The sequence below is a fragment of the Misgurnus anguillicaudatus genome, chromosome 16 (assembly GCF_027580225.2).
Source record: "Misgurnus anguillicaudatus chromosome 16, ASM2758022v2, whole genome shotgun sequence".
Taxonomy (NCBI): Eukaryota; Metazoa; Chordata; class Actinopteri; order Cypriniformes; family Cobitidae; genus Misgurnus; species Misgurnus anguillicaudatus.
The window spans coordinates 11,387,252-11,406,794 of record NC_073352.2 but is presented as its reverse complement, the minus strand read 5'-3'; the positions used below and the strand labels follow the sequence as shown (position 1 = coordinate 11,406,794).

General features: G+C 37.2%; 1 protein-coding gene and 1 long non-coding RNA gene across 2 annotated transcripts in view; both read right to left on the bottom strand.

Annotated features, from left to right (window-relative positions):
• Positions 1 to 19,543, bottom strand: part of gfra4b (GDNF family receptor alpha 4b) — an 84,589-nt gene that overhangs the window by 9,466 nt on the left and 55,580 nt on the right. The window contains exons 2-5 of the mRNA XM_055178249.2: positions 12,344 to 12,619; positions 11,304 to 11,384; positions 3,799 to 4,144; positions 1,342 to 1,451 (exon numbers count right to left, since the gene is read on the bottom strand). Coding sequence (XP_055034224.1) covers positions 1,342 to 1,451; positions 3,799 to 4,144; positions 11,304 to 11,384; positions 12,344 to 12,619 — 813 coding nt within the window. The remainder of the gene's footprint in view (positions 1 to 1,341; positions 1,452 to 3,798; positions 4,145 to 11,303; positions 11,385 to 12,343; positions 12,620 to 19,543) is intronic.
• On the bottom strand, positions 6,404 to 9,101 carry LOC141350035 (uncharacterized). Its single transcript, XR_012357931.1, has 2 exons — positions 8,798 to 9,101; positions 6,404 to 7,458 (listed from the first exon to the last, which is right to left on the bottom strand). It is a non-coding gene; the product is annotated as an uncharacterized lncRNA (long non-coding RNA).

Sequence of the window (19,543 nt, the reverse complement as noted above, 5' to 3'; positions counted from 1 at the left end):
ATAAATGAAACCATTTATACATTTACAAGTGCAGAAAATAAAATGCGTCCAATCTGACTTATTAGGCAAAAATCCTTAAAACGTAACCACAGGTTGTCTAAACTGATGGGAGTTAGAAGGCACTAATCCCTTACACGTACCTTGATGTTGTAATATAGTGCTTGCACAAACAAATGAGGTCATTATTTTTGAAGGACAGTCTGCATTTTATATATAACATATTTCAAATTTGCTACATTATGTCCAATGTATAACACAAAAAAATGTATTCGCACATTGGGGAAAGGTGAGTGCTGTGATGAATGACACAAAACAGTGATACAACTTATGACAAGCAATGATATTGATATGATACATCATAAGGTAGTTTGATATTGCAATTAAACTTACATTTCATTGATAATATGACAAGGATAATGAAAGCTACTTAAGAGTACAGTGTGTAATTTTTAGAAGGATCTCTTGACAGAAATTCAAAATAATATATAAAATGATAAAATCAGGAGTGTATAAAGACCTTTCATAATGAACCCTTAAGTTTTTATTAGCTTAGAATGAGACATTTTTATCTACATACACAGAGGGTCCCCTTACATGGAAGCCGCCATTTTGTGCCGCCATGTTTCTACAGAAGCCCTTAACGGACAAAATTTTTTACGAAGCTGTCTCCGAAGATGACATGCTTGTCTGGTGGTGGCTACCGTAGCTTCTCTCTCCGTTTTAAAAGCGAGGGGTGAGCAGTTAACTGAGCCATTGGTTGCAATTCGCAACCTCACCACTAGATACCACTAAAATTTACACACTGCACCTTTAATCATAAAAGAGAAAAAAGGCGCATTTTCTCATATTTCCATTTAAAAATATGTCTGTAGGTCCCGGGATAGATTATACCTATTTAAGTGGGTCGTAAATTGAAAAGTTTTGGAATCCCTGGTATAGTAAAAAAACAAAAAGCCTAATTAAAAGGACTTTGTAATAAAAAAGTATTGCTCTCCAGATCTTTAAAAGTGCCTTTGAAGTGTACCAATCTCTCACCAGACAACACACAGGTGAAAAGATATCTGTTTATTTGTGTACGGGAATTACAAAGCGTAACATTCCCCAAATATATTTCATCTACCCTGTTCCACTTTTAATGGACATGGTAAAAAACAGCTCCAACTTCAGAAAGGCTAAGATTTCCAATCACTCTCCATTAATTGCAAGTTGGGACCCTTGTGTTCTGTTCCCTTCCCAAAAATCATTCCTTTATTATCGCTCTTTCTTGTGTGCATGCCACCATTTCTCCATACAGTTTGGCATTATTTAGACACTTGGACATTATTGTACTGAATAAATTACCTATCAGTCCAGTGTATGCAAGGAGACAAGCTGCATAGTTTCCTTGTTTGCAGCCGGTGGGTGACTGCTCCTCAGATTGGCAGTCATACTGAAACTGGGCCAGACGAGACCTGTAGGATAAACAGAACTTTATACAGAGTACATACTAATATGCACAATTTAGGTACAATGGTTTACTTTTAAAAAATGTACCGCCCCAGTGAGCTTTTGTACTTTTTTATCTGAGGGTGTAACAAATTGTACAGAAGAAAATGAAAATATGTCAAGGTAATAGTTGACAAGACTATTAATTTTGTTATTGCTATTTATTTATTATATGTTTATTTTATCAGTTGCCCTTAGTATTGTTTGTACTTGCTGTCTGCCTGCGGACCAACCCGCCCTTACGATACTGCTTAATCTCCTTAGGTATGAATCACATCAATATTCATGACCAGTGACTCCCTTGCCTATCCCCTTTACACAACAAAAAGTGTCTTACAAAAGTTAAATCAATAAATTGTTTCATGTGAATGAGAGGCTAAAATGGTTTTTACATCCGTCTGCTGCAAATTCTTAAGATCCAGCACTCAAACGTCTTGTGAACAAATGTTTAGTATGTGTTTATTGGCCTTATTTCAGCAACTTAGATTTTTACTAACCATGCATTAACATAATTTACATAATTGTACATGCATGTTGCTCACATATTATTGTAGCACAGTTTGTTCTGAATACAGTGTTATGTGATATTTAAGCAATATCGCTCGAGTAGGAGTGTGATATAGCTCTATGTCATCACGGCTGTGATTAGGCCAGAGGCACGAGGCCGTAGGCCGAGTGCCGGAGGCAATCACAGCCGTGATGATATAGAGCTATATCACACGACTCTGAGAGCGATATTGCTTTTATACAACAGTTCGACGGCACACGTTTGAAAAACGAAAACAAGAAAACAACAACGGAGTAATTTTAAAAGCCTCTTTGTTTGAGAACTACTTCTTCCGCCACGGATTTGAGGGCGGCCGGAATGACCGGTAACAATCTCATATTAACTCAATGGACGGATTCGCCGTTTTTAAATATTACAATTTCTTGGTCACAAAGTGTAGTTTTAAGATTAGTTCAGTCGAGAATATATATGTATTATATTTAAATCTGCAGTCGATTAGTAAAGATAGCGCCTGTTTGAACGTTTGCTTAGTGGGCTACATCTTTGACAGGGATTCCCTGGCTCTCATGTTGGCCTGATGATCAAAAATTAGATCAAATCAGCAGTATTTGGTGTCATGATAAAACTAGTACTTGTTTTCTTATTCATATTTAGTGTCTTTTGTGTTGTTATTGTTTTGGCGCGAGGTAAAAGTTAATAAAACTATACTTCTATAATGTTACTGTTGGTTTACCATTTTATCTTAACGCGATACGAGCACTCGGTTATAATTAGACTTCGTTTTTGTCAGTACTATATAAAACTGTTTTTTATAAGTGTCAGAGAGATGTTTTTGCATGCTGCTTATAAATATACCAGTGGCGATATCTCATAACATGTTTTAATAGTCACGTCGCGATTAAATAAATTATCAATGTCCACATTTAAAAACTGCTGTGCTTACCTGCAGTTCCACGGTGTTTTCGCATTCTGATAAGAGATATAGCTCCAGAAAAAAATTAGTGTTTAAGTTACATTAGTTTCCAAGTGTTAATCGTCCACACGATGTGACAAGACATTAATCCCATTAAGTTTAACGTAACATCCAAGAGCGCTGATCTTTGATGGAATAATAACTTCCGATTGGGGATTCACAGACTGATTTATGAGCTAGTGAACTAATGAGACACACGGAGAGTGTTTAAAAACAGGGCGTCTGTGTTTTTCCATTCAGAGATGAGCCTGTTTAGGACCTCCATTCACTAGGTGGCGGAATGATACGAAAGGTGAAGCGGTTACTGTGCCGTTATCAGTACAATATCGTATAGCTCTTAGCCAATCAGATTCGAGAACCAGAAAGAACTGTTGTATAATAGCCATTAATGTGTGCAACTGAAAAAAGTAAGGGCATGTCAAAACTTCTCTAGGGCCCAAAAACACCTTCAGACCCCAGAGGGTTAAAATCTTTTTCTTACACCCCAACACCATTTTAGCAAAAGATACTCTTCTTTGGGTTATTCACAAATACATGTGGCACTGCCGTTTCTCATCTGAGGATCCAGAATATAACACCCAATGTACAAGAAATGTAAAATCTATTCAATATTAAGAGAATTATGATTTTGATCTAAATCATGTCACCCTTGAGTGTCCATAAAGTCGTTCCATAACATGACTCTATAATACTTTCTCTTCTACAGAGAGCTTTTGAAAAGCCAAGGCTTCCTTTACCCAGAAGAAATGCAAGGTGAGCAGATGTTTAATCCCACCACCCACACCGTACCCTACTTGATCATTCACAGAGCAGAGAGGCTTCAGAAACTGACCTGCACACGTAGTCGGCCTTGCAGATCCTCAACTGGGAGAGGCAGCTGGGTTTGTCTTCTCCCTCATAGGAGCAGCTGGGGACTATGGTCTGTCGACGTCTCTCCGAGCAGGCCATGTCACTGCAAGGGCAGAAGAGCAGCTCGTGCGTGTACTCCGCCGGAACCCGGTCAAAGAAACGACGCAGGGCCTTGTTACACCGCGACCGGTTGCAAAGGCCCGACTTGGTAGACGGCTTGATGCATGTCGACACATACTCTGTGCGCAGTTTCTGGCATACGTCGTCGACGTTGCAAGCTTTGGCTGCATCCAGACAACGGTTCACTGTTGTCATACCAACATCAGAATCTGTGGGGAGCGAAAAACTCTTTGTTCAAATAGAACCCAGGTGTGATCTGTTTTTCAGTATCGACAGTATAGTCAATATCCAGTATATCTTCGTCGGTTGCCATAGCAACCAGAAATGGAAAAAGATGGAAAACCTGCTCATGTACATTGTGACATTTCTTCAACTTATGAGGCGCATGAGACAGAGCAAGCATCAGATGCCTTACAGTATTAACATATGCATGCAAAAAAAAGGAAAACTTAATGTAGTGTAGTGTGGATTGAGTTTGCAATAATCAAATTTGACATATTTACCACAGAGAACTAAAGTATTTTAGTGAGATATGGCAAAAAGTATAAACAAAGCCTAAAGTTCTTCAATAATCCTCTGCATCTTAGATAAATCATCAATAAAAGATGCATCTTCTGACAAACAGTTACAGTCTCTCTGCGTTTTGGCAATATGATACCATATAAAACCCCCTGCAGACAATAATTTTATTAGTTAAAACTCATCTTTGAGCATCATAATAGCATAAATAAAAGTTTTACTTGTCACAGTAATTTCTTCATGCTCAACTTGAATGTAACTGTACACCCTTGCCTCATTTAGTATATGTGGATCTATGAATATACAAATTAATCCCCACCTCTACTGTTTTGCACCATCTCAGACCATAGATATATATTTAAATAGATGCTACAATTTTTTTAGTGCTAATGTTGGAGCATGAGTCTATGTGGCCCCCAAACATAATACAGTGGTGTGAAAAAGTGTTGGCCCCCTTCCTGATTTTTTATTATATTCAGATCATCAAAAAAATGTAAATATTAATCAAAGATAACACAATTAAACACAACATGAAGTTTAAATGAGAGCTTTTATTATTAAGAGAAAACAAAATCCAAACCCACATGGCCCTGTGTGGAAAAAGTGCTCTCCCCCCAAACCTAAAACTGGTTGGGCCACCTTAAGCAGCAATAACTGCAAACAAGCATTTGCAATAACTGGAAATGAGGCAGCAAAACAGCCCCAGACCATCACACTACCACCACCACCACCACAATATTTTACTGTTGGTATGATCTTCTTTCTCATTTGTTCCTGAATTTCTTTGTATCTCAACATGATGTAGCTTTTGAGGATATTTTGGTTTACTTCACTTTGTCAGGAAGGTCCTATTTAAATGATTTCTTGATTGTGAATAGTTGTGGCAGTAATCAGGCCCAGGTATGGCTAGAGAAACTGAATTCACGTGTGATAAACCACAGTTAAGTTATGTTTTAATGGAGGTGCAAGCACTTTTCACACAGGGCTGTGTGGGTTTAGATTTTGTTTTCCCTTCATAATAAAAACCTCCATTTAAAAACTGCATGTTGTGTTTACTTGTGCTATATTTGATTAATATTTAAATTTGTTTGATGATCTTTAACATTAAAGTGTGACAAACATGCAAAAAAAATTTAAATCAGGAAGGGGTCCAACACTTTTTCACACCACTGTATTTATGGCTCAAAATACTCAGCAATGGTGCTGAATGATGAATTTTAGGAATGCACCGAAAGGAAAATTCTTGGCAGAAGAAAATGAAAAACTCAACCGAAGGCCGAAGACCGAATACCAAACTATTATTTTTTAAATGTTCCTAATTATTTTACCAATTTTCTCACCATTGCATAAGTTACATTTTCAGATTTCACATTATTTTCAGATTTCACATTATTTAACAATTATTTTTTTTTACATTCCAGCAGTTATTATAGGGACTTACACCTGGTCACTTCTCTAATCAGCTATAGACTGTTCCATTCACATTTGACCACATAAATGAGTCTTGGCTAAACAGATATACAGCGTCTCTTCTATTCCCGCACGAAATGCAAATACACTGAAAAAAATTATTCATTCAATTTAATCAATTTTTTTAAGGTAAGCGGTTGCAATCAATTTATTTAAGCTACATTTAAACAAAAAAAAATGTGTTGAACTTAATCAATTTTATTTAGTAACCCTAGTATAAAAAAGCTTAGTAATTTCTGCCATATTTAATTGTGCTACATTCTCGTATATTATTTATTTATGACTGATGAAAAATTATTAATTGAATTTAATAATTTTTTTTAAGGTAAGTGGTTGCAATCAATTTATTTTAGCTACATTTAAGAAACACATTTCATTGACTAACTTTCAACATTTTTAAGGAAATTGTTTGCAATCACTAACCTTAAAAACAATATATAAAAATGACCCTTAAATGGCTTTGCAAATACACCAAGTGGTAAGTTTAATGTTATTTTTTAATGTCAGCAAATGTACAATAACAATTTCTTTGTGTGTACAAGTGTTTAAAACAAGTGCTCACTGCACATTCACAAAATAAAAAATAAAAAAAAAACACAGATGGAAAGAGGCCACAATGTTTGTGAATCAATAAAACAGCACAAAAGTCAAAAACAGTAGTGCTGACTTCACACATTGCACAATAATTATTTAAAAAAAAAAGTGTTACATTTTTACAGACAACAGTTATGAATCATTAAAAGCATTATTAAAATGTTTAAAACTACTGATTCCCAGGTCTTAAATGATAAACAGAGTAGACTGTGACATCTGGACTAACATTTCATGCTGAGCATGCACATACATGTCTGCTACAAAATTTCAGTATTAAAGGTGCAGTGTGAAATTTTTAGAAGGATCTTTTGACAGAAATGCAAAATAATATACAAAACTATATTATCAGGGGTGTATAAAGACCTTTCATAATGAACCGTTATGTGTTTATTGCCTTAGAATAAGACTTTTTCATCTACATACACCGAGGGTCCCCTTACATGGAAGTCGGCATTTTGTGCTGCCATTTTTTTTACAGAAGCCCTTAAAGGACAATTTTTTGCTAAGTTGTCTCCAACGATGACATGTTTGTCCTTCTCTATGTGTTTCAAAAGCGAGAAGTGAGCCGTGGACTAAGCCGTTGGTTGCAACTCGCAACCTCACCACTAGATGCTGCTAAAATTTACACACTGCACCTTTAAAACGTTTATCAGTCCTTGAATTTTTGGGGAGAGCTTTAGAATCCATCTGCACAATGAATTTCTAAAAAATTTCAAAAAAGTAGTATTTTAGTTCTTTGGGGTACGCCAAATTAAGCACATAGATTGTACCCAGCATCAATGCAGGCTTGTGCCACATATTTGAGCTGCTCAAGAATCATCACTCCAACAACGATTCCAATATCGTCATAGTCGCCAAGAACACCTTCTTTCTTTTTGATTACACATATGTCCATGGTGATGTTTTCCAGGTCTTTCAATAAGTCATCTTGTTGACTGTCCTACATTTAAATAAAAATAAGCTGTTATTACAGATTGTTCTGATTCATAACACTTTGACAAGTCTACAGGCAAGTGTAATTACAAAAACTATGACACCCCTGTTGCCCATATATTATACAGTGCCCTCCATTAATATTGGGACAGAGTGCACACTTTGAGCTGTATTTAGAGGGTATTCACAAATTCCAATTTGTCTTTAGGATTTAGGAATTACAGTCGTTTAAATGGGCCAAATGTAATGGGACAGTTGAGCTGTAATGGACATGAATTTTGTATTTGTTAAATAATTTCCTCATATATGAAGCATGTTGTGATCTAAAGTTGAAGTTTGGCATTTGGACGCTGTGGCTGTAAACACACATCATGTACACAATTCATGTCCATAAAACAACTTTTAAGCGATATATATATACATACATACACACACACACACACAAATATATATATATATATATATATATATATATATATATATATATATATATATATATATATATATATATATATATATATATATATATATATATATATATATATATATTTATATCTGTGTGTGTGTGTGTGTGTGTAAGCAACTCCGAGAAAGCGAAAACATAGTGGAGCTGCAGGTAAGCACTGCAGCTTTTAAATTTGGACAATTGATAACGAATTTATCGTGACGTGAATATTAAAACACGTTATGAGATATCGCCACTTATATATTTCTAAGCAAAAACATCTCTCTGACACTTTTAAAAAACTTTTATATAGTACTGGCAAGCACAAAGTAATAAGCGAGATAATAACAGACAAGGCCAACATCAGAGCCAGGGAATTCCTGTCAGATGTAGCCCAGAAAGGGCGGTGGTCAGCGGGGCGAGTGAACACTGACGTCCGCTCTCTGGTTCTCACGTACCGAAGCTTCCTTAAGCAAACGTTCAAACAGGCGCTCTCTTAACTTATCGACTGCATATTTGAATATTATACATATATATTCTCGACTGAACTAATCTTAAAACTACATCTTCTGACAAAGAAACGCTAATATTAAGAAACGGCTTGTTATGAGATTCAAAACAGCCGAGTGAAATCCGTGGCGGAAGAAAGTAGTTCCCAAACAAAGTCGCTTTTAAAATAACTCTTGTTGTTTTCTAGTTTTCGTTTTTCAAACGTGTGCCGTCGAACTGTTGTATAAAAGCAAATTCGCTCTCGGAGTCGTGTGGTTAACTTATATCGTCACGGCTGGGATTGCCTTCAGCACTCTGCCTGGAGGAGCTATCTTATAAACGGCGTATTTTAAGTATATAAAAATATTCACGGTAAAAAAAAAAGTGCTGTATTACATGAAATATTACTTACTGTGCAAATAGACCGACTGAGCAAAACTCCGGGGCTGAAATATCCCGTCTTCCTTTCCCTCCGTCACCGTGCACCTGACTGGAAACTCCTTTTAGCACCAGGGAAAATGTGCATTTGTGCGCATGCGCAAAGAACCAAACTATTTTTTTAAACTGAATTTAATAAATTATAATGACTTGGATTTAAAGCACATATAATTCACTTAAAACCTATTAATATATATTAATTAAAATCAAAAACTTAAATAAAATAATTAAAACTAGCTAAATTGAATTATGCTTCATTTAATTGGGGCCATAATCATTTTTTTCAGTGTAACTTATTCATTACTCTGCCTTAAGAAACTTGCAACAACACTTATATAGCACTGTATTTTGAGCAGCACAAGCAAGGGGAAAGAGTGAGAGACGGCGGCAAGATTGACAGGAGATGACAGAAAAAAGGAAAAAGCGCTCAACAAAGTAGTCTAACAAAAAGCTTATTGTTAATAAACCATTTATTTCTCGTTTAATGTAAGCATTGTAGGATTTTACTGGTTTTAGGAAGTTTTTATTACATACTGCTGACGCTCTTCATTGATCTATGACATGAGATGAAGAGCTAAAATCTCTCGTTCTCCATGCTTGTGCATTAATCAGACAAATACCCAGGATTGCCACCGCCGTGTTCAGGGTGTCTTGACTTTAAATGATAAATGAAACTTTCCTGGACACTTTAAAATGCTTAACAACATGTTTGCTGCATTTGCGCGTTTCTCACTCTGCGTTAGTTGCTATTTGATTGCGTCATCAAAGACCTCACTGTTCGGTAAAATTGATTCAGTCTTTTCACTTGTTCGGCCGAAAGCCTAAAATTAGTTTTTTGCTATTTTCAGCCGAAATAATTTCGGTTGCCGAACATTCGGTGCATCCCTTAAATTTGCACATGATACTTGTTAAAGCATATTAAACAAAACACAGACATACACAACAACAAAAACTTGAGACTTTTAAGGTTCTTCTTTGATTATGTCATAATAAAAGTTTGGTGACATCAGATGTGGAATAAATCTACTCAAGAATGTAGCTAAGAAAGAACGAATACAAATTTTTTTTGGAAACTCATTGTTCCATAAAATCCTTTCAGTTCTCCATCATCATTAAATTGAATGTGGCTACATAGGAACACACTGTGAGGTTATTGGCAAAGCACAGTTAGTAACTAATGTACGGTCAGTTAAACCTGAGAAAGAAAAAAAATCTTAATTTAATCATGCCTTCCTATTTCTCGCTTTCGATTTCATCATTCACTGAACACCTTTGTTGATTCATGTAGAGCTCATGAAGCAGCGCTTTGACAAACAGAATATCTACCACTGAACAAAAACAAGAACATAACTAAAAGACATTACAGTGAAATGTTCAGAGCAAAGCTAATACACTCCAGACAAAGGTAATACACTATATCAAAAACTACAGTAACACTTTAATGTAATGTTTATAAGACACTGGGGCACTGTGACATTATAAGGAATGGAGATTATTGTACTTTTCAATTTCAATTGGGCACAATTTCAATTTTCCAATTTCATACCGTAGTCTGACACAATATATGGTCTAAATAAACATGTATGAAATATTCAAGTATGAGTGCCACAGTTACACATGACATAATTAAACATGTATTACTTCTGTGACATGTATCGTAACTTATCACAAAAGCTTTGTCCTCACACACTCCAAAAATATGAACCATTGGTTTAAATTAACCTAGAAAATGTCCATGTTTGACCCAAACATGGGTTAAAAACATAGACTGTAAAAAAAGATGGACGTAGTGTCCATGACCTCACCCATTGGTTTCTTAAGATCGTTTTTGAAGCTTAAAGTAGGCGTTGCCTGCCATCACCATCTTGGCCGTGCGTCATCGCGCATCATTCGCGGATATCCGAAAATGGGTAAAGAGGCGGGAAGTGGGTGAAGCTGGTGTGTCTGGTTGCTGAAACCACGCCCGCCTAGCTCGATTCTAGTGACCGCAGTTGGAGTTCACCCCTCACTCAATTGGCCACGCCCCCTTAATTATGCAGAACTTTAAAGCTTAATATAATTTAAACTGAGGAGTTAAAAAAATGTCACCCCACTCACAGTTGTCATGAAGGGCAAACTTAGCTATAAAGACCAAAAACTATTTTTGTACCAGGCTGTAAACACATTATTTCCTGCTCTAAAGTTGGCCATTTTAACATGGGGGTATATGGAAATTGACTCCCTTTTGGAGCCTGCCTCTAGTGGCCAGTCGATGAATTGCAGTTTAAGTATTGGCTTCATCAGAGAGATCGGAAGGTTGCCCCTCGGTTTAAAACAATCTGAAATTTTAGCTTGCAACAAACCAGCACAGGCTAATTTTAACCAAACATTTGGGTTTCTCCATATTTTACCCAACCTTGTGTTTAAGAGTGCACTAAAGCTCATATTATTAAACAATTGCTAAAACACTTTTTGCATTCGCATTCAACAGACATGCTTACCTGCAGTGATGGAGGCCAGACGTACATAGTCGAATCCTTTCTCCACTGTTGCATATGGATAATTCTCAACCAGGTTAAGCCCTGAAAGAAAAAAAAAACATTTTCTAGTTTCAAGAATAAAGGTAGAATAGGGTCTTTCTGGTCAGGCTGATTTGTTTTGATGGTTTAAAGAAGTTCACCCCCTGACTATTCAACAGAAAACTAGTTTAATTTTGATGGAAATGACACAAGCTACTAAAACGTTGGAACCAATACATAATTGTATATAAACAATTGCATGAATGTACCAATTTGCAATTTGTACAAAAAACACGTTTCTTATTACATTTTTTCATTATAATTTTCCACTCTCTGACACTTAATTGTGTTTACTACTGACTAACTTTAACACTTCTTTTAATATAAATAACTTCTGTTTTGATTGACTAACCTTCACAAAGCAGAAAGGACAAAGTTGCTGATTACAGTAAAAATTGCTTGGTTATTGTATAGTGTATAGTGTTTGGTCAAATAAAAAAAATGTTTGGGGGGTCTAATTGTACTTCATTCATTTAGTCTTATTAACACAGCTAAAGAGTTGGATTCCTCATGTCAAACATGACAGAGTATTTCTAAGAGTTTTTTTTTTCGACTACTGAATCAGTTGCGTAAGCAGTGCAGAAAGTACAGTGAAAGTCCTTATATGGGCACTTCCCCTGAAATACACACAACCAAGAGTTGACACAAAATCAACGTCACCAAAGATGTGTGTTGTTATTTGTGTGGGAAATTTAAGCTTGTTCAGCTTTCCAAAGTACCCAGTACTATGTTTTGTGTGCGTTGCCTGCACGTGACTCCCTCTGCCCGTGGCATACCTCCAGGAGCTCTGTTGTTTGTTTGTTTTTCGTAAAGTAGCAGTATAGCTGAGCTGTCTTTAATAAATCTGATAAAACTAAAGACTTCTCGGAGATATGAAGGGTGCAATATTACCCTAGAATTACTCAAGATTACGATGTTGGGAGACATTAGTGAGATATTAATGAGATGTTGGTGTTACTCACCATGTATGCCAGACTGGTGTAGACTCCAGTATATGCTAAGACAGTTCTTTTCTCTCTTCATGCCCCGCTTACACTGGCAGCCGTGCAGAGGACTGGACAGCAGGGCCGACACCGCGTTTGCACACTGACTGCGGGCCCCAGGGCCGAGCTTTATGCTGCCGTTACCGGCCACGCACTGCCGCAGCGTCCTGAGACGCGGACTGCAGGTCTCATCGCTGGAACAGCTGTCTCCGGCTATAAGACAATCTCTCCCCGCAGACAGCAACACCTGCAGAGCTAAAGGACACAGAGGCTAAATTTAATAAAGAAAGGATTTCGTGAAAATCACGCAAACGTGGGCGGTGTATTTCACTTCAATCTTTAGGTTATAAAAAATCAATCATGACAATATTCCCATTCTCATATGTAAGAGGCTAGTTGGGCATGAAACAGTGGTCATCAGACGCAAACACAGCTATCAAATCTCAATTAGATTTTACAGGCTACTCTCAAACACCTGCACTTCATTAGATACAATCCCATCCCATCTGCCATTCAAATGTAATTCATTTTTATTAACTAATCCAGGATTTTTGTTGCCAGCAGGCTGAACTATATGTTTTTTTCTATAATCTCAAAATATAAAGAGCTCTGATGCAAAAGCCCTTAAACCCACCACGTTTTGTTTTTGTTTTGTTTTTAAATGGATAGTTCGGCCAAAAATGATATTAAACCCATGATTTACTCACTTCAAAGCCGTCCGAGATGCATATGTCCATCATTTTTCAGACGATGACATTTTCAGTTATTTTAGAAAATGTTTTAGATCTTTCAGTTAATCAAATGTGAAGTCCAAAAAATGTGCATCCATCCTTCACAAAATAAATCCAAACGGCTCCACGATGATAAACAAAGTCCTTCTGAGGGTAATCCGCGCAGTTTCATTGTAGAAATATCCACATTTAAAACTTTATAAACTAAAATAACTCGCATCCGGTAATGCCGCCATCTTAGTCGCATCCGCATTCAGGATGAGAGCTTACGCAGCGTACGGAGGTTTCTCTGATTGTGCTCTGTGCCCCCACCCTCCGCATTTGTCATACGTCACTAAGAAAAGTGCGTACACTACGCTAATGCTCTTTCCTGAATGCAGAGGAGTATAAGATGGAGACGTTACCGGAAGCTAGTTGTTTTTGTTATAAAGTTTTAAATATGGATATTTCTACAACAGCACCGCGCGGATTACCCTCAGAAGACCTTTATTTATCATCCTGGAGCTGTTTGGATTTATTTTGTGAAGGATGGACTTGAAAGTCGTGGACCCCGTAACTTCACATTTAATTAACTGAAAGATCTAAAACATTTTCTAAAATAACTGAAAATGTGTTTGTCTGATAAACGATGGACATATGCATCTCGGACAGCTTGGGGGTGAGTAAATCATGGGATTAATATCATTTTTGGCCAAACTATCCCTTTAAAGCTAGCATGTCCTTAAGAGGGTTTTGCAGCGAAAGACAGTCAAATTTGTTAAATACCAATGACTAAAATGACATTTGTAAAAATGATACATTTTAATTACAGGCCAATAACCTTTCACTGCCATTAAAGTGAAATTACTAAATTGAAACATAAAAAAGTCAGATGCACTCAGAGGGTTTTGCATCTAAACTCTTCATTATATAGACCTAGTGTTTTCTTGTAGCAATGAAGTGTGTTTGCTGTGATTACTGTCAATAAAAAGACACCCGAGTAGATGCACTTCAGATGACTTTGAGACATTCTAAGCCATAATGGTCGATTTCATTGCAGGAAGGTTGCCAAAAACTCTCAATCAGGTTTATAAACAATCAATAAATGGAGTTCATGCACTGAGGAAGATAATCTGTGATCGAAACGGTGCTACTCAAAAGTAAAAGTCCTCCTCTTTGCAACAAGTAACCTGTGTTTATTTCGGGAATGGTGTGGGGCTTTCTGCAAACCTAATCTTGGAAAGTCTTTTGGGCTATGTAGCTGTCACATTTTTATAAGACACAAATCATTAATGAAATTTTAATTATAGCACTGTTCAAAGTTATTTCAACCGATAACATGACATGTTTGCACAAGAAAATTTGTCTGTATTAATTTTAAAAATAGAGACTAATAAGGAAAATGACTCAAATCTTGAGGTCAAAGTCATCATATGGTTCTAATCCTGGAAGCACAACTTGCATTGCGACTGTTTTTATATAAAATACAACATGTGAGACTTCAAGCCGTTTCCTGGCGTTAGATACGTAAAAACCAACAGGTTGCCACAACATCTGTTAATCCACTGAATAAATTGCATGAGAAATTAGTCCTGAACTAAATTCAAACAAAATATGCATTATTTCAACAGCTTACAAATTTATGCATGTGCTAGCATTTTACCCTAATGACAACATCCGAAAAAAGTTTGAATCGCAACCAGATTTTTGGACGGGGCTAAAGTAAATTAAATGCTCAATGCTGAAAAGCATCATTGCACGACTTTACATCGTTTTTCAGTTTTTCTGTGTTCCTGTCTGTGATCGTTTTTTAGCAGTAGTCGGGAATAGCAGAACCTGTGGGCAGATATTTTATACCAAGCAAATTCAAAGGCTTTCTGACAGACGCAACCATATGCAGACAGTTTTGTGGAGGCAGAGAAGGTGATGTATCATGACTACAGACATGAGAATAAATCAAGATGACAGCGAGCAAAATGAGACTTTCTATATCTTATTGAAGCAATGTTCAACATTAATGCCTCAGATGGATCAGGGAGGGAAAACTCGGCAGCCCGGCCACACTTGATCAAACCAAACGGGATGAGACAATTCATTATTTCAATTAAAACATTCCTGCTACCCTCCACCAGGCTAGGTGCATATTCATGAGACATTGCAGTTTTTACCTTCACTATGTGTAATTTCTGTTCTTTGTCTATTGGAGATTTATGATAATGACTGAAAATTGTGGCCATGGGGGAGCAACATTTTAGCAAATTCATATGTGAGAGAGCAAGAGAGCTTGTTTGTTAAGCCCTGAACAATTGGCCCTTGAGACCGGCTCCTGTAACGTGTGATTATCATTTCTGCTCTAATGACTAGAACTGCACACTGTGATGAATGTGATATTATTTTCCTCATTATCCCAAAAAATCTGACATTCGGATCAGGTTCGCTAACTATAGTTGCAGAGCGCAGTTTTAAGGCAATCAATGATATAAAGCCATTTAAAATTTTCTTTTACTGTATAACAACCACAAAAAGGCCACATACAGTATAGTATGCACAATCAAGGCATTTAAAGTCCAGTTTACACTAATAAAACAAGCATAACAACACGCAAACATCCACATTTATGTACATGTAAGCTAAGCAATAAAGTATGAGGGTGCTTCTGTGCTGTGAATAAGTCATGGCAGAAGAGCATTGTTAGGCATGATGCAGAGCGGATCACACAATACAAATATTTATATACTTATAAGAAGTAAAATCACTAACCCCGGTTTCACAGACAAGGCTTAAGGCAGCAGTCTCCAACATGGTGCCCGCACAGAGTCTGTGAGATGCCCGCCATAGCACATTCTATCAATTTTAATATTTATTTATTAATTTTTTTTAAATTAGCTTGGCTTCTTTTATGTATGTTTATAAATAAAATAATAAAATAAAATCAACAAGTAAACAAAAAAGTTTTGAGTAGACTATTTCAAAAAGTAGCCCTCCAGACTGTTTTAACTATTGTGCTCTTGCTCACAAAAAGTTTGGAGACCCCTGGCTTAAGGTAGTCCTAGACTAAAACACATGTTTGAGCTTTCTCAACTACAAATAGCTTGCACGTAAAGATCTTAAAATATGCCAGTGCATTGTTTTGTCTCAAGATACACACCAGTAACATATATTTCTAAGCCATGTTTATAAATTTAACTAACGGTACATTCATACGTAGGGTGCCCACTGCCCACCCGTCCCGCGTAGCGCGTGCGCGCACAGCGTTTGAAGCCCAATTCATGCGTCCCGCAAATTGAGACTGTGTCACAGATAATCAATGTTTGTTTAAAAAAAAGTTGGTCGCTCTATATCCTTGAGCCCCAGGCAGCCAAACGAACATTACTTGACGGTTCAGGCTCGCTCACCACTCGCACGCTACTGTTGCCCCTCAGTTGAACTACTGACTAGGTTGTTGTCAACTTTTTCGTTGTTGTCATGACAGCGCAGTCCGCATGCAGCCACGCACGTGCATAACTTTTATATGTGCGCTTTCCAATTTGAAAATGGAGAAAGAGACTGAGTCTGACTCTGCACCGCCATCATCAATTAAAAAGAGAAGGTGTGGGTACAAGACATACTGGGAAAATAAATATTTGTGGCTGAAAGTCCTAAAGGTGTCTCCAGAACACTGAACAGTTTTTTATCCTCCGCCTCTTACTAACATGCAAGTTCACCATCCTTCCTCCCTCTTCTCATTCCGTGAACTCCTGGAGTTGTGAGTTAAGACTTTTTTTAACTGTTCCATTGTTGTTGAGCAACTACAATTTGTGATAATTCTATAATTTTATATTATAATTTATTTAAAGTGAATAAATTGTAATGAAAAATAAATTAAATAGCTAAAGTAAATCGTAAATGGAAGTGCAACTGTCAATTCATTGAATGTTCAAAATATTATGAATCTTTATAAAAAAAAACATTGGTTGGCCTATTCATGAGCATACATCAGCAATTACACGTTTAGGGGAATAGGGCATTATTAATATGCTATGTACACAGCAAAAAAAAATTTCAAGAAAGAATAATCTTAGTATTTTTATCTTGTTTTCAGTAAAAATATCAAAAAATTCTTAAATTAAGATGCTTTTTCTTAAGGAGCAAAATGACCCAAGAAACTAAGTCTAGTTTTTAGACCAAAAATATCAAATTTAAGTGATTTTCTGCATAAAACAAGGAAAAAATCTGCCAATGGGGTAGGCACATTTTTCTTGAATTTTGTGTTTAAGAAAAATGTTCAAGATTTTTTGCTTATCCCATTGGCAGATTTTTTTTTTTGCTTGTTTTGTAAATTTCATATTTTTGGTCTAAAAACTAAACTTATTTTCTTGGGTCGTTTTGCTCATCAAGAAAAAGCATCTTCATTTAAGAATTTTTAGATATTTTTACTAAAACAAGACAAAAATACTAAGAAATTTTTTGTAGAAAATATTTTTTGTGCAGTGTAAGGTGGTATGTGCTAAAAATGGGTAAACCACTATCAATAAGTCGGCCCGTGAGTTGGGTGCACCGTCGGGCCAGGGAGTGTCCCACATTGTCCCTCAGAAACACACCCCTTGGCTTATTAGCAGGTGGTCACCCTATTCACACGGGACAGAAGCATTAAAGGCAGGATAGGCAGGAATTATATAAAAAAACTTTTTTACTGTCTTTATATACCAATATATACCAGTAAAATGTAATCCATTCACTCCACCCCCTCCCTTCAGGGTTTCTTCTAAAGCCACGCCCCCAAAACACATGAACGCGCTGGGAGCAGCATTTACCTGAGACGAGCGGAGAGGAAGGAGCGCAGTGCATATAATAACATCATGTCACAATCACATGTAATAATACACCTAACTTTATCACTAGGAATATAAACAGATAGGACGCCTTTTAGTACTCACTATTAATCCAGTGTTTTGCATGGAAGAGTTTCCGTGATTAAAACGTTGTTGACTCTGATGAGGACTACACTCCGGAGACAATACCGCTACCGCATCATTGACTCGAGGAAAAGCCACGCGATATTTACTCTCGTTTGATTGCTTCGTTTATTCCTTTGTTTGCCTTGTTTGCCTTCGCTGACTGGATATGTAGGTACTGTGAGTTCTGAATGCACTTTCTCTGCCATACTTTTGCTCTTCCTAGAGTGCCTCGTGCACGTTCGAATCAATCGGGTGTGCGCATGTGTGGGCAGATCCCATAGCAACAGGGGTGGTGCCATGGTTGTCGTGAAAGGTCTACAGAGACTCGAGTTTTATACTCTCTTTTTCAGAGTACTTACATTTTAATTATGTATTTGTATATAAAGACAGTTTAAACAAATTTGTAAAAAGTTTTTTAGATAATTCGTGCCTATCGTGCCTTTAATGCTTAACAGAAGGCTTGTCTAAAGCGTGGCCAACAGCCAATCACAGTGGTCGCACCACATGCTACGGTCTTCCATAAATGTAATTGGCTGGCTCTGCCTAGGTTATTTGCAAAAGGCGGTCTAATTGATTGACGCATACGTTGCCACTTGAAAAGTTGACAAATGTTCAACTTCTGCCACGAGCAACGGCATTGACGGATCCACAATTCAGTTCGGCAACGCATGATGTCGCCCATTAAAAGTGAATGGGAAGTGTTAATGCTTACGCCCTGTGTGAACGTACCGTAAGGCCTCGTCCTGGCTTTAGCTAAGCTTTATGTGTGAAACCGGGCCTAAAAGTCTTCCTTCCGCCGGAAAAAGAATCCCTGACAGACTGTGAACAGCAACACATATGTTTACATTGCTTAGGGGGCGTGTACACCAAAGCGTTTTTGTCAGCAGCCGGCATATGTTTTTAATTGTTTCCAATGGAAGTGTTTCATAAACGCTTTTCAAGAAACCCTCTATGTTTTTTCTGCACTCAGCACCCAGAGTTGAAAAATGTTGAACTGGGTGAAATGCTCAACTTGTCAATGTCAATTTTCACTCGGCCGACCAATCACAGTGGAGGAGGGGCGGGACAAATATCACAACAACCAAACAGCACATCGTTCAACTACTGATAAACAAAGCAGAAATATCAAAGCAACCAAGCGCTTAGTTGAAAAATACTGGCAGGCGCCCCCCGTCGGTGTTCGTCTGCCGCTTTTAGCCACGTTTAAATGCTTTGGTGTACATGTCCCCTAAAGACATGCTGCACCGTGATACACAGAATTGTTGGGTGCGATCATAGCTGTGTTTTATCAAAGATAATGGATATAACAAGTCTGAGCACTGCTATTAATATGAATAGGGGACAATGCAACACTCAATATGGCCGCTATAGCGATTGAAGTCCCGCCTACTAGTAAAAGGAACCAATCATCAATTGATAAAGACTGGAGAGGGGCTATGTGCAGACTCATGTTAGTTGTTTGCCAATCGGCAGCAGCCATGTTTTTTTTACATGACGCATTATACAGATATAATCTATCGACGATAGTCAGA